Source organism: Dermacentor variabilis, chromosome 9 (genome assembly GCF_050947875.1).
Source record: "Dermacentor variabilis isolate Ectoservices chromosome 9, ASM5094787v1, whole genome shotgun sequence".
Classification (NCBI taxonomy): domain Eukaryota; kingdom Metazoa; phylum Arthropoda; class Arachnida; order Ixodida; family Ixodidae; genus Dermacentor; species Dermacentor variabilis.
The window spans coordinates 122727224-122740593 of record NC_134576.1 but is presented as its reverse complement, the minus strand read 5'-3'; the positions used below and the strand labels follow the sequence as shown (position 1 = coordinate 122740593).

Below are 13370 nucleotides of genomic sequence, written 5' to 3'. Positions count from 1 at the left end.
TCTTCATACGAAAGAACTTTGACGTATACAATATATTTCAGGCATTCTTCTTTCATGTCTGCTGAAACTCCCGGTGAAAGATATAAGGGCTCGGTCTGGCAAGCATTTTATAGGCAACAGGATGCATTTCCAATCTTTGTGGGGATGATAGAGGTTGTTGAAAATCCACCAGTTGAAAATGTCGAGGACGGAATATGCATGTTGAAAGAAATAATGCCAGAGACTGCGCGGGGCCTATATGCTGTATATTTTTATGCAACCTACGTTTGTGGGAGCTACGGATGAATGAAGCAAGCTAACGAGGTTGTAACTATGCCGCGAACGCCCTCCGATGTATCCCCTTACAACATGGAACGTCCCCCTCGGCTACTGTATATATGGATGCCGTAGGACACAAACAATTGTAGTGGGGGACTGCGTATTACGAGGGTTGAGATGTGGGCTTGTTGGTAATGCATCTTCAAGGGGTGTACGATAGCGCAATTAAAATACGGAACAAAAGAAGACACACAGGTACACACACAGCGCTAACTCCCAACAAGACATATTCTAACAAATGTACCTGTGTGTCTTCTTTTGTTCCGTATTTTAATTGCGCTACCGTACACCCCTTGAAACTGCGGATTAATTTAGACCATCTGGGAATCTTTTAGGTGCAGGTTTATGTAAGTACGTGAGGGTTTCGTTTTCATCGCGCAGTGATTGCGTAAGGTAGTTTCGAGTAGATTAAAGAAAAAACGAAAGCAGGGGCTTTCAAAATTTCGCGTCAACGTTGCACTCCTTTTGGTTGTTAGCTTCAACAAGAGCGGGCTTTCGTAAGCACGACTGCTATCATATGTTTTAGGAAATGACGGCGAAGTAATGCAGTTCCCATAATCGAGCCACGCTTCCGTGGTGAAATGAAGACACTTTCGCAACTTGCGCCAAACATGCAACCCGATCCTCTCAGTATATGAAGTATATCATGTATGCTCAGGTTATGCACGGGCCTTCCGCGCTTCATTTCATTATTTCATTTCATTACGTGCAACTTAATACTTGTTTGTGACACGAACAAGCTTGTTCGCTTTTGTGCCTTTACCTGTGATGACGCTCGGAATAGGATAGGACAGGATATCCTTCTTCCATGGTGACTCTCGAGCAACTAGGAAAATAGTTCTCGTTTTGCGTGCATATGCGTTTAAGTTCAGCTGCGGTAATTTGGAACGCCTATGGAAATTCAGAGGCCATCTAATTGGGGAGCTGGCTGGCGTTAGTATTCTACGGGGACCTGCGCTGTAGCATAAGGTTTCACATTTTTTTTCACGATTAGATACCTGATCATCAGAATTTCTCAACAAGGTCATCACGGCTTTTCCGAATAACCCAACATACCGTGGGGAGAATTGAGCTGTCTGCAACGGGCACATCTACTAATTTCGAACACTTAATTTAAAGCACGCCGTACAGTACTAAAGGGCTAACCTTACCACTCTGCTCATTGGGGAACTTTAAATTCCGCCGTTCAAGATATACAGGCCTTACGAGCGAAGAAAAGACAGTTTTAGGATCTAACCTTTATTTAAACGCATAGTGTCGTCTGAAGAAGGCACAATAAATACGCCGGAGGGCAAAAGGAGTGATTGATCTTTGTGGCGATCAGCGTCGAGAGCGATGGCTCGTTTAGGCGCGCAGCCTCTTCCTAAATAAGGATTTCCTTTTGCCCGTCACCGGGCCCCCTCCCCTCCCCATTACCATCCGCTTCTCGCCGCAAACCCCTAGAGAAGAATTTCGACCGAGCTTTTTTCCCCCTAACCAAGCTCAGCGTTACAAGGAGAGCTTTAGTGCGCCAAGCGACGCGAGTGGCGTTTCTTCGCCAAAAGAAAGTAAAAGAGCATCTAGAAAGGATCATCGCAACCGTTCTGTCAGCAAAGACTAATTTTTAAATACTAATTTTTTAAATACTATGGTTAAATATTTCGAGCACCAATCGGCATACCTAATGAGGAAGGCATTCGGTATGCCTTCTATTCCAGGGGATTTTTTGCTGTCCACTTTCAAAAGAAGCGAGAAAACGCCTTCCTCAGTTATTGATACGTCACCTATAGCACGGCATTCGTGAGGTAGTGTAAAGTGTGGCTGATTGCCGTCATCTTCCGTGAACACTGAGTAATCATTTAGAACACGTAATCTGAGACTGAGAACACTGAGAACACGTAATCATTGAATGAACTCGCAATGGCAAATGGATCCGTAACAAGTCTACCATCAATACATAGATTCGATATCGTACTCTTTTTTTTTTTGTTTGAAATGACGCCAAAATTTTGCCGGGGACGAAAGAAGATTTTCGTAGTTACACTGTGATAATGTAACTTAGCATTTTTGATAGTGTGTTTTAACTGCCTGCGCATGTGGGAAAGTTTTCGCGCGGTATCTTCGGAGGGACTACGACGAAGTTTTTTTCGGATCTTTTTCGTCTTACGTCCCAAGCGTACAATGTCTTTAGTCCTCCATGGGTTTGAGCATTGTACGCACTTCACTCGAAATGGTACGAAATCTTCTATGCACCTTAAAACAAGGTTTTTGAAGAAAAGCCACAAGTCATCAACGGAAATTTCCCCAGACTCAGAGAGGACAACAAATTGTGAAAACGAGATATCAAGCTGGTCCAATACACTCACATCATCAGAACGCGCAAAAATCGGTACCATAGATGCCTGGTTCTTGATTTTCTCTATACAATTCAAATCTACATATACGCTTACCATCTTATGATCGGATATACCGTCAAGAACAATCCTTTTTCGGACTACGATTAAGGATGATATTGCTGACATGAAAACAATCCAAAATGGACATAGTTTCCCCTTGTATCCGTGTTGGTTCGGTAACTAATTGTGTTAGGTCATGGAAAAGGATAATATCAACAAAAGGCTCGGCAGAGCTGCATAAGGGGTCTGGGAATTTACTGTTCCAGTTTATGGACGGTACGTTAAAATCGCCCGGTCAGGTCAGGTCACTCATCGCCTAAATCGCCCGGTAACAAATTAACATAAGCTGTAAATTAGTGAGCAAATTCGTTTGCTTTAGAGGCTCTGAAATATGCAGTTTACACAACTGCGATATGTGTTGTCGGTGCAAAGTTACGAATTTGTAACCTTCGCGCTTCAATTTTCTTTACCTTATTGTTTCTTGACAATATATGTAAAAAAAAAAAATATGAGGCCCGAAATCAAAATCCGGCTTCTTACTCTCGCTGAAATTTATCGTTCTCTCTCGAATACAAACAAAATATCGGGAAAATCGGCCCACGGTTTATCCCAGAAAAGCTTTTCTGCGTTTCACGTGCATTTTAATAGGCGGCATCTCTCATTGCTAATTTATCCCGTGCCTCAGAGTTTGCCGCTTCGTAGAATTGTGGCTAACAAAACAACGATCCCTTAGGATCTCCTTGTTGTTCTCTTCGATTACAAAGGGGACACATGGAGCTGCACCCAGCGGTAGCTTTACCTACACAAGGCACTTCCGTAATCGATCGTCAGTCGGGCTATTTTCTGACCCTAAAGTGGGATACGTCCGAAAAACGCCTCCGTTCAGAAATCGCTCGGCTTAATTCTTTTTTTTTTTTACTTGCTCGCATTTTCTTCGTCGTGATTCTTTCCGCTAAACGCATGACACGCGCCGAGTCGACCACTGCGCGGAGCTCCCGCTTTTATTTTTTTCGGCACGGGCAGCGAACACGGTAATCGCAGTTGCCGTTTAACCGTCTCCCGTTTAGAACATCGAATGCAAATACCGTTTCCCTTTTATTTTCCTATAAGTGGAGGGGTAATCTGTGGCGAGCAGCCTTTAGATTATTGCCTGTACTTGAAAGTGAGCGCTTTGCTATGCACCAGTTGAAAGAAATGTTATCAGCATTCACGAACGTTTCAGGCATAGAGGATTTCCCGTTTTCACCCACATTTTAACAAACCGGCCTCGATCTAAAGCTCGTTATCGGCTACTTTAGGATGATGACGAGGAGTGCAATGATAATAATGATGACGATGGCATTCTTTTTGGAAAAGGAGGGAAGAGCTTGCCACCAGGCTAGTTGCATTCATCTGTCTAGTGTATCTGAATGTTGAACTGTTTTTGTTATTGAATTGAGATTGTTCTTATTGCTAATGATATTGAAAGGCTACATCATACAATATAAAAGGAATGTTTGCTTCAATGCCTGTCTTCCCTTCTTTTTCCCCAGCAATCACCCAGCCGTACCTTTTACTAGAGTCTCCACAGCAGTGTAACCTACGTTTTCCCTACAATCCATAACTTTAAACTCCGGTCGTGAGCAGGCTAGCTGTAGTTACACTTTTCGGAAAGGGGGAGGGGGAGGCACTGTGCCACCAGAACATGCATGTTCTACCAGAACATGCTCCATCGTGCCTGAACCGTTTCCACAAGCTATATATCCACCTGAAAAGCTATATAGCCACCTGAAAAGTTATCGCTTTATCTAAACGTTCTCAGACACCCTGCTCTGTATTCGAATACGTGATAGCTGTATATGATGGATCGCTAATGATACACTCTGCATCGGTGTGTTGACACATCGTCACACCTAGCCTGTGTGGGCTACTTGAATGTTACCATATTGTGCTCTAACATTATGAAAAAAAAAATACCTGCTTTATCCAATTAAGTTATCGATGTCTACGGCGATCTCGCCTCCGTTCATTTAGTTTGTTCTTGCCACGATGCCTGTTGGAATTGCGTAGTGGAACGAACGAACCTATTGCGAGTGGCAACTGCAGCTGCAAGGAGGCGATCGTGCATCTTCTCTATGACCTCCTCCCTCGCGACAACGTGCGTAGGGAGAGAGTTTTCAACTTCACTTGACGGATAGACTTATCGCCACCGCTTGTTTAGCTAGTAAGTGAATGTTTACTGCAAGTTACACGGCCTACATTACTACGAGCCTAACTTCGTGCAATAGACTAATAGTTCGCTGCCGCTATCAATCCCTCGCCTTTGTTGCGGAAGTACTTTTTTTTATTTGACTTCGCCTGGCCTTCTACGATCCTTAATCTCATTTGTCCCCTTTAGGCAGCAAGTATCCCACCTTTATTTACACTTGATAACATCCCAGTCCTTTCCTCTCCTTGACGGCGCAGCCTCAAAAAGTACAGGAGACATCCTGAAATGTATTCCTGTTCTAATGCAATATGTGTAAATGACATTAAGTAAAGCGATGAAAGGGGCCAGTTAGTGGACTTCCCTGGTGACGCTGCTCTGAGTTTTACCCTGGCAAAAAAGAAAAAGAAAATCCGATGTCACCCAGGCACTTCTCGCGAGTTGTGAATGCGAAAGCATTGATGTCCAATTGAGCCCCGCTGAGTGGTCCTTCGAGTTTTACGCTGGGAGTAGCGTACCATAGCGGCACGTGCTGTCCGAGCCGGCAAGCAGCAGCAGCAGCAGCCTGCGGTGCCAACGCCGCATGCCACATATGTCCTGCGCGAGGAGAGGACAGAGATAGCGGCAGCGTCCACCAAGGTCGGCAGGCGCGCGCAGTGGCTAAGCCTAGCGGGGTGAGCGAAAGAGAAAGATACGTGCCGCTCGCCGGCTTCCGAGAGCAAGACGGCATCACCCGCACGCGCGCGTCACGCGACTGCATCGCCGACCATAACTCGTCTGGCCCGGCCGCGTGACGTCGCCGTATTCGTTCCGTCGAGGAGCACTGGTGACGTGGCGTCGCGGCGATGCCCTCTCCCCTCACGCAACACCTGGCGCGCTAGCGTGGCAACAGGTGTTCCCCGATTCGCCCGCTCTTGTCCGTCGAGGCGCGCTCGTGAATGGACGTCGAAGCCAGTGCGAATTTAAGTGCCGTTTCGCTGCTACACATGCCACCGGTTTTTTTCGCTCAATGGGTCATTTGATGCTTTCGCATTTTTAACAAAGTGGGGAACAAGGACCAGTACAAGTCCCTTAAATAAAGAGTTGGTCCTTGTTCCTTTTGTTATTTTTTCTCTGTGAGCGTAAAACTCAAAGCAACGGGACCATGTGCGCATGAAATCGCCTTCTTGACTGCAAAACAAGTTCGCCTCACTCACCGCTTTCGGTCGGGCGACTTGTTGGGCGTGGGCGAGAACAAGCTGATGACGGAACCCTGCTTGCTGCGTGTCTCGTCATCAGAGAAGCCGCCGCCTCCTCCATCGCTGGTTCCGTAGCTTGGCTGCTGCTGCTGCTGCGACGAAGACTGCAACAGCGCCATCGAGGCACCACCGTCCGCCCCCGCCGGTCCGCCGCCTCCCGGCGTAGTTTGAGCCGCGGCCGCTGCGGCGTACGTGCGCTGCAGGTTGGCGATGTTCTGCTCGATGTCGAGCAGCGCCTGCCGGTCGTCGTCGAAACTTCCCAGGTTAGTAGGCAGGCCAGGGGCGTGCCAGGCGCCCACCGAGCCATCGGGTGCCGTGTAGCTGACCTCCATTGTAATCTTTGCCTGTCGCAGGGTGAGAAACAGGTTGTTTGATTGATTGAATAATTGGTTAATTATTTAAAAATTAATTATTATGTTGATTGTCTGATTGAGTGAGTGAGTGAGTGAGTGAGTGAGTGAGTGAGTGAGTGAGTGAGTGAGTGAGTGAGTGAGTGAGTGAGTGAGTGAGTGAGTGAGTGAGAAAATGAGTAAATGAGTGAATGAGAATGGCTGAGTGATTCATCGATCGATTGATTGATTGAGTGTAATGTGCCAAAGCCGCTCAAATGCGCTCATTGTTCAGGACGCCCAGAATAACAATCACCAAATATACTTCTTCAACGGTCACCCAAAACACGACAAATCAGCTTTCTTTTTTTGTTTTTTTGAAAGCCGCGTCAACTCAGATGATTTGTACGGGATTGCGAGACTTTCGCAGATGAACTAAAATTAACCCTGGTCCACCGATCAAACGTGGAACCAGCGCTTTTATGTGGACAATCCTTCTACCATTCCAACTAACAAATATGCTAGTAGGCTGTCTCTGTGCTACTTCAACGGATGACAATTTCCCTTTTTGTGGTAACACTTGGTGCGTGAATAGACCAAAAGGGCAGTTGTAGGTGGGATAGGATTATAAGGGGTCGTGCGTTTAAAAAATTTGTTCCTTTACAGTATACTTGAAATTTCCGTCTACCTAAAATGAGATCTAATTCGTTCGAATTATCTCAAATGCAAAGTGCGTTCAAAACATACGGTACAATGAAAATAATTTGTATTCATTCAAGTCTACCTGAACTTCGAAGCGTACGAGTTGTGGCACATTGAGCTGGTTCCCACCGCGCTAAACTATGTTTGTAGCGATGCGGAGCCTTGTCGGTATGAGTGCCAGAAAATGTCTGTCCCAGCCGAACGTGTTAGCTGCTCCTATAGCAATCGTAGCAGCAACGTGATCGAGCGTTTGTTCGGATCTTGTTCGCGCTCCCAGGTCGAAGATGGGAGCGCCCCCGAGCGCTCCGAGATGGAGCACGGAGCTCTGAATGAACCAGGAGAATGTGTTCCAAGCACTCGATTCGGACCAGCCGAATGTGTATCTCCCTGTAAGAGGCCTCCAGAGCGCTGGGAAACGACCAGTCGAAGCCATTAGAGTCATTAGGCCATTAGTGAAGCAGTAATTAGAGTCAGCCAGTAGAGTCAATTGAGAGTTTTAGCTTGTCCATAAACCTATTGTCATTTACGGATCACCGGGTTACCGGAGCTGTGGACGGTAGCAAGGCCGGTAGCGACACCTCGTGACACGTTGTACAAATGCAATACGTTGGAAACGTTGTGTTGTGCGTGAGAGTTCTGGTTGAATACAAGGAGAGCACGTTAGCTTATCTCACTTCCAACGCTTTACACCGGGAGGTATGTAGAATGGCTTATGTCTTTGCGGTATTAGCTTTGTGCGCTCTCTGAACTCCGCGCCGCAATATGTTCCTACCGGCGTTGTAGCTGTCGCACGCCTCTCCAGCAACTCGCCAATCCGCAAACGGTATAACGTGTTCATGGACAAGCTAAAGCTCTCTTATGCGAGTCTAAGCAAGGTCAAAATGGGGGGGGGGGGGGGGGGGGGTAGTGTTCGAAGTATACATTAGATATTTTCTTTCCGCTTTACCGTCTACCCATGCGTGACTGTTTAGTTCCAAAGACAAGCATGTGCGTCGAATCTGAGACCTGGCGAAGTACTTGCGAGCGGGAATCGAGAGAGTTGCGGGCACTCACGTTGGCCACCGGCTTGTTGTTGTCGTCGACGACATCGTCCTCGACGGATGCGTATCCTTCCTCGGCCACTCGTTGCAGCACCATGCCGTAGCGTCCCAGAACCCTGGCGATGACAACGAAGGCCGGCGAACATGTAGAGATACATAATTGTTACGCCGGAAGAGCTTTATGACTGTCACAAGAATCTGCAGCTGGGTGTGTGATTATGTATGGAGCTTCCCCACATTTTGTATCTTTGCAAACATCACCAATGCAATGGCCTGCGAGCAATTTCCTTGCGACTCCCCTTAAAGGGAATATAAAAATATCTATAAAATAAATAAATTCATCTTTATTCCGTAAAAGTGTCTCGTGATTTCTGCTGCCTTTAACGTGATCCGTTAAACGTATGTTGCGTAACGCTGTCACGTTATGTAGAATTACTGGGTTCGTTCGAAGTGAACTTCATATAAACAGTGCAAAAATTCCTTCCTTGTTTCCATTATAGCCTTACACTGCACAACGGCACATTAAACAATAAACAGTGTGGCTCGTCGCTTTCTCCATAGAGCAGTGCAGATACATAGCCCAGTGATGGAGCGGGGCTGCTAACTCTGCCTTCTTGTTGCCACTTTTTTATGCGAAACATTATCTGCCGCAATACTGCATTTTCAGGTAGGCTATAGGTTAGTTTACCTTACGTTAAATTAGTTTAGTGCACAGTGTAGACAGTGGAGAACACGCCGTGCTCACTTGTTGGCGAAGTACCGGCTGTGTTGAAGCACCTGAACTTCCAGGACCTCGTACTTCTCCACAGGCCTGCCCACCGGCCACTCGAACTCCTGCACAGGTGATGTAATTAGAATTTCAAAAAGAAGTAACGAAAATACGCAAAACATGGGCGGATCTCACGCATATGTTGTTGCTGCTGCCGTTCCTTGGTGAAATGACGCAACCCGTTATGATGGATCGGCCATGAGTTGGGTGGTGAAAATATTATTATTGTTATCATTCCTATTAGTAAAGAGGGGTGGCTTTGTTTGGTTTGGTGCCTGTAGATATAGCACAACCCACTACGGGAGATTGGCCATGAATCGGGCGGCAGTGGGTCGAAAAATAATAACTACCTAAGTAGGTATTTAGGTATACTTAAATAAATAGTAACTAGGTTGAAGTGTGGTGATCCGTTGTTTTTTTCCTCTGACATTATAGCTTATACCCACTATGGGGTATTCAATGAATGCAGAAATAGAATTTCGCTTCCCCATTTGCTAAAACAGGCAAAGTCATTGTGATCGCTGCAAGAAAATGAATAGAGAAGCCTGAACATAGATGCATTCAAAACAATAACGATAATAAAATCGCATATAACTGGGCGATCGATTGAAATTGATAAAATTCCTGGACGTTGCCGAAAGCGTTCCCGTGACTGCATCCGAGAGCAGAAGCTCTAAATACAATGATAACAGGAATCGTCCGATTCAGGCCAATTCTGCGAAAAAAGGATCTTGAAGGTTATTTTTCTCATTGTAGTAAAGCGGCGCCACGACAAAAAAGAAGTGATCAATTGTTTCCTCCTCAGTGCAGAAAATGCCAAGGGTGGAATGCCTCAAACGAGCCGCATGTTGGCAAAAGTTGACTTATAAGCATAGAGTTGCTATGCTTACACGATGCTTCGAGATGTTGTCCATGGAACATGTGGTTCACGCCCACTATTAAGAGGGAGGGGAGGGGGTAGACATTGGCTATGAAATGGGTAGATTTGGAAATAAATTTTTCAGGACTGCTATAGAATAAGCGATGTAAGGTAAACTTGCATTTTGAAACGAAAGCAACAATCACGACGCCTAGTTTGACGCTTGCTGAACTGCCTTGTCAGCATCAGCATTCACTATCGACGGCCGAAACGAACGAGATCTGTTAACGACAGAAACAGATTACGTGACGAGCTTTTCGAACGAGTCTCCTCACTACCTACGCTCGTGGTCACATGATTGTCTGTCTGCACCCTCCGCATGCTGGCTGTTCCTGGCAAGTCCGTCGCTATCCGATAGGTGGCGCCAGCCCCTAAGCTAAGATGCAGGAAGAGCCGATTGAAAGATGGGTGGAAGGAAATTAGGGAAACGACAAACAACCAAGGCGTACAAAAACAAAGTTCCCAATTGGGCTTCAGAAAGTTATATGAAGGGAATTTTTCGCGTTTTTTTTTTCCTTTTCTTAACATAGGCAGGACATTAGGCAGTATAATAACAAGAGCTTGGTGGCGCAATCGCCTCCGCGTTTAAAGCGGACTTCATTCCTCCATCCGTGAAGCCTACATGGACGCAAAGGAAGGGATGACTAAAGTGTATAAATACCTGTACCTGGAAAGCGATGACACGGAATGGAGGAAGAGGTCAAGAAAGTTGGCAACCAGGTACAGGGCAGTTGAATGGGTAAATAGAGAACCAGGAGCCACAAAAAAGAAAGCGATAGAAACAGACACGGTAAATTGGGTGCAAGATATAGAAACAAAAAAACAACCACAGAGATTTACGAAAACGGCAAGAAAAAAATCGGAAGGGAAAATCTGTATGATAAAGCAAAGGGAGTGGCTTGCTATTTGAGGACCGAGTTGGCTGCCGGAATACAAAAACATATCGGAGCAAATATGCGCCGCAAGGTTAGGCACGTGTGTGCTGCAAAAAAGAAAAAAAGAAGAATTTTGGAAGTGGCTCGGCACGTCGTAATGGAATGTCAAGCTATTTATCCATCGAGACCCGTAAGGAGTGCCCACCTTCCAGAAGCGTTGGGATCCAAAGGAGATGGAAGGATTAACTGGTTTGCAGTCTGGATAAGTAAGAGACGATCAGAATATTGGTGGAAGAAACGCAGGGAGGAGATTGATAGAACCAGATTAGGTTCTATCAGTTTAGGTGTATGTAATGATACCATATAATGATGGAGGTTTTAAATAAGAAAGTTAGGGTCGAGATGGGCTAGATCGAGAGAAGGGCTAGATAGCGATATATGTATATGTATATGTATTTACATATATGTAATTCATATATGTAAATATGAATAAATCGAGCGAGCAAGGTGACTGTCCCCAACCCATTTCAAAGGGGATGCAAATAAAGATCGAAATCATCATCATCATCATCATAATCATAACTCGCTTTTCTTTCGCTTCTATGTAGATCAACGCTCCTCGCTCAGTGTGGAGCCGACAATGGTATCGTACCCGATGCTTCGAAGTGTCATTTTGCAAGGCTGCGTTCTCGTATCCCATGGATTAATTGTTACTTGCACAGATAAGGTCTGGCCGGTATCCCCTTTATGGCACCTCTGCAGTGAGCCGGAACGCATCGATCACTTTTTTCCATCGGGCCGGTGGTTTTCAACTAATCGAAAACGACGTTTGGAAATTCCGCTTCGTAATCCATAGGGCTGCCTTTAGGCAGTACGCTTCCATTCACAGAGGGACTATTGGTATTGCGATACAGCCGCAGGCATGCCCTCCGAACCATTCGTAATTACATCTGCGAGGCAAAAAGGTTACTAAAAAGATATTTCCTATTTCCCATGACTGATTCATTTATCCTTCAATAAACTAAAAAATATATATGAAATTGAAATAAGAAGAATGCAAATTCGCAATGATATTATTAAATTATTGATAACAATACTTTCGTTCGGCCTGTATATCCCACCAGGAATGCACCGACGCTACCCTGCTTTGTCGCCTGTGCCGGCACATGCCTTCAATTTTTTTTTTTTTGCCTTCAGCATTGGTACTACTGGCAACGCTGCTTGTGATGAGTATGATCGCGAAGAGACATTTGAAGTCATTTCGTGTGAATTTCTACAATTCAGTGCCACAGAGACAAACTGCTCGCGCCCATGCTAGCAGGTGTCGACGACAGACTAGGAGTCACAACAAATCATTTTGGAATACCCGCCTCACAAGCCGTTGCATCAAAGGGCTACGAATGCATTGTTGCAAATTTTATTTACGGTCATTAAACTTGCAGGACCAACTTTAGCACTTAAAGGTGTCGAGTGTTATCGTGCGCGGGGAACGGTGGTGATTGTGCGTGGCGATTATCGTGAGCGAATGCTTAGTTTCACCATACACTATACATTAATTTTTTTTTAATTACACGACGTTATGGTATTTCGGCTCCATGGACATCCGCGCCGCTGCGGCTGAGAAACGAACCCACGAACTCGTCCTCAACAGCACAACGCCATTACAACAGAGCTACCACCGCGGGTGCCATGTAATACATTTAGCTATTATACTTAAGTTCACTACGGTTCTTCTGGGTTTTCTGCCAGTCGGTTTTTTCTTTTACTTTTTTTTTGGGGGGGGGGGGGTAATACATAGCGTTATCGCAATTCTAAACACCATATGCAGTGAATAATGTGATTCTTTCAAAGATAATCTCTTTCTATCAACTGCGGCTACATGAATGGAAATATATCGAGAATAAGCAAGCGTCCACACTAAAACAGCTGGTACATTATAGACTGTTCTCCAGGAAGACAGGGATGTTCGCACAGCCCCTCACGTGATTTCCCAAAGAAAGGGATTATCGGTGGCTCGTATGATGACTTCACAGTGTCTCGCGCGACGGAAGCGCCTAACGTCTCGTGCGAGCGCAGCTTTAAGCGAAAATCGAAGTCTGAGAGAAGTTCCGCCTTTTGCGACGACTAAATACGACTGGATCCAAGTCAACCGAGTGAGTGGTAATGCAATTATCGAGTTTCAAAGCGCAATGGCTGCATTATTACGGTCATTGTCGCTTTATTAATTTTATCAGGAACGCTGTCCTTGGCACTACCAAAAAGACACGAGAGTTCTCGCTCGTGCCGGCAAAACTCTCACGCGTACTTACTGCTTTGAAAGAAAGAGTACGCTGGGTGTATCTTAAGAATATCTTCGTGTGTTACGGGCCTCGAAACTTCTTACTTTATGGTTGTCGAGAGAAAAGAGAGACAATGGTGGAATTGGACCCGTTTTCTATTTTCTTTAATTTACTCACCCGATAACGGCATTTCCTGCACGCAGGTCTGTGCATTAGGCGTTGAAAGCAGACGTCCAACGTAAAAGTGCTCGAGCAAGTTAAATTGCCAGAAAAAAGAACGTATTTTGAGAAAGTGCATGAAACGGCTTTTAAAACGAAAAGAAAGTATTGCGGAAACAGGG

At 45.4% G+C, this 13370-nt stretch overlaps 1 protein-coding gene across 1 annotated transcript in view; it reads right to left on the bottom strand.

Moving 5' to 3' along the window:
• mfr (ferlin family C2 domain-containing myoferlin misfire) overlaps nt 1–13370 on the bottom strand; it is a 383091-nt gene that overhangs the window by 111648 nt on the left and 258073 nt on the right. The window contains exons 3-5 of the mRNA XM_075669201.1: nt 8933–9021; nt 8201–8303; nt 6075–6460 (exon numbers count right to left, since the gene is read on the bottom strand). Of these exons, the coding sequence (XP_075525316.1) occupies nt 6075–6460; nt 8201–8303; nt 8933–9021 (578 nt within the window). The remainder of the gene's footprint in view (nt 1–6074; nt 6461–8200; nt 8304–8932; nt 9022–13370) is intronic.